The sequence below is a fragment of the Plectropomus leopardus genome, unplaced genomic scaffold (assembly GCF_008729295.1).
Source record: "Plectropomus leopardus isolate mb unplaced genomic scaffold, YSFRI_Pleo_2.0 unplaced_scaffold28255, whole genome shotgun sequence".
NCBI lineage: Eukaryota > Metazoa > Chordata > Actinopteri > Perciformes > Serranidae > Plectropomus > Plectropomus leopardus.
In genome coordinates this window covers 2,033-4,487 of record NW_024630774.1, presented here as the reverse complement: position 1 = coordinate 4,487, position 2,455 = coordinate 2,033, and the positions used below count along the sequence as shown (strand labels likewise).

The 2,455-nt window shown below is 46.3% G+C and overlaps 1 protein-coding gene across 1 annotated transcript; it reads right to left on the bottom strand.

Annotated features, from left to right (window-relative positions):
* Window positions 1-5: 5 nt before the first annotated feature.
* On the bottom strand, window positions 6-823 carry LOC121938035 (protein SCO2 homolog, mitochondrial; the record flags this gene model as incomplete). Its single annotated transcript, XM_042481322.1, has 1 exon — window positions 6-823. A coding segment is annotated over one exon (818 nt), but the record flags the coding sequence as incomplete, so codon positions are not given.
* Between the last annotated feature and the right edge of the window lie 1,632 nt (window positions 824-2,455).

Genomic DNA, 2,455 nt, shown 5'->3' with positions numbered 1-2,455 from the left:
TAGTTGATGACGTGGTTTTTGACGCTCTCGGTGATCTGCTCCTGGTTCTTCATCCTGTTGTAATAATCCAGAAACAGCCCGTCAGGACTGATCAGGTAGATCAGGATGGTGTGATCCACGATGTAGTCCCCGTCCTCGTCTTTGGGTCCGGGACTGGCGTACACTCGGTAGTCCCGCCCTGCGTGCTTCACCTCCTCCGGCGTCCCCGTCAGTCCGATCAGACGGGGGTGGAAGTCTTTGACATAGCGGGCCAGCGCCGCCACGTCGTCCCTCTCGGGGTCCACGGTGATAAAGAGCGGCTGGACGGGCGGCAGCGAGGCGTCCCGGTCCAGAGCGGACACCACGGCGCTCAGCTTGTCCAGCTCGTCGGGGCAGATGTCGGGACAGTGCGTGAAGCCGAAGTACAGCAGCACCCAGCTGCCCAGGAAGTCCTTCTTGGTGCGGCGCTGGCCGCGGTGGTCCAGCAGGCTGAAGGTACCCTGACCGAGCGCCACCCGCTGCAGCTGCTCCACGCGCTGCCGCCGCAGCTTCTGCTGCTTCTCCGAGTACACGAAGCCCCACACGGACAGCAGGCCGCCGCCGAACAGCAGCGTCACCGCCAGGCGCGTCCGCAGCTTCACTTTAGCGGCAGAAGAGGACGAGCTGAGACACCTGCGACTCACCTGAGGAGGACGAGGAGGAGGAGGGAGGAGTCTGACGGCTCGACTCTGAGAGCTCAGCGAAGACGACGACCCCCGGACCAGAGGAAGACCTCTCAGGACTCTTCCTCCTGCACGCACATCTCCCACAATGCACCTCAGCATCTTTAACGCCACGCGTCCTCCTGCAACACAGCGAGGAGGATTTAGAAAGCTGTTCTAAAATGGGATGAATGTATCAGGAAAAAATAAAAAAGTGAGGCAAAACTACATTCACAGTAACCACAATTACACATTTAAGCAGTCTGTACAGGGCATTTCTTTCTTTCTTATTTTTTAAATATTAATTTTCAGGTCATTTTCTTGTACTTTTTACTAACTCCTTGCTAATTTTTGCTGAATTCCTGGTTCATTTACTTAGATTTTTATTAAACATGCTCTCTAACTTACCCAAACATCCCCTTAAACATTAAGTATTATGAATAATATTTTATTGTTTTGATGCTAATGCATTAATGTGTATGCTGTAAGTCCAATACTTTCTTCTGACATGTGAAAATACTACTGTAAAAGTACAAATTTTAAAAAACTACTATCAAAATACTGCATTACATTTTTCCGCCACATGCGGCAGCACTGAGCAGCAAGCGGGAGGCATGACCCGGCCTTCTCTGCCTCTGATTGGCTAGTACTGTCACGGTAACCAATCAGCGGCAGGATACAGGCAAAGGAGGCGGGTCATGCCTTCGCGGGGAAAAAAATAGCTCGCGAACCTATTTATTTATAATAGATCCGTGGAGCGTTAGCAATGAGCGGCGCCATCTTTAATCTATTGATTTTTACTTAAATTCATGTCTTTGGGAAGAGAATAAATCACGTTTTTGTTACTTAAAATGGAAACAAACCCTCCTGTGCTGCTACAGAGAAGTCCACTTGCCCCCAGGTAAGATTATAACTTTAATATTTATTCCACAAGTTATGTTTCTTAACACCCACAAAAAGAGGGCTTCCCTTAGCTAGCCGGTACAGGACCGGTTTAAGTACAGTAGCTTCCTGTATCAGAGCTAAATGACAGCACACTGGTTCAAACTATGACAGTTTGAACACACTTTAATATTCATAGCTAAAATATGGCTAAATGATACCAAATGTAGCGCTAGCCGAGGGGAGAAAACACACACAAAAGCCCAGGAGCGGTGGAAATCATGCGGCGCCATGTTGAATCTACCTGGTTTGTATTGATTTTTGCGGAATTCACCTCTGTTTGACCACAATGAAAAAAGTTTTTGTTACTTTAAACCCCCCGCATCGAGATAAGTCCACCTGAACGTCTAACATTAAGTCTAACTGTCCTCAGGTAGGATAATAACTGAACATTTATTCGACACATTACCTTTATCAACACAGAAATAATAAAATTGACTCTTTCTGTGTTCCAGCCGAACAGGACCGGACACAGCTCCGTCTGTAACCAGACGGTTCAAAATGTGACATAAAAACCAACTTTAGTTTATTATTTAAAGCTAATACACGGCTAAATATTAAAAAGCAGCGCTAGCCGATGGGAAAAAAGACAACCCAAAAACTCACAGACGGTGGAAATTATGCAGCGACATGTTGAATCTGCCCGGTTTGTATTAGTTTAAACGTAGTTCAACTCTTTGTGATGATAATAATTCATGTTTTTTTTTACCTTAAATCCGCCTGACATCGAAATAAATACACCTGAACGTCTACCGAGAGATTTAACTTCCCTCAGGTAAGATTGTAACTTTAAAACTTATTCGACACGTTACGATTATTAACACTGAACTTAA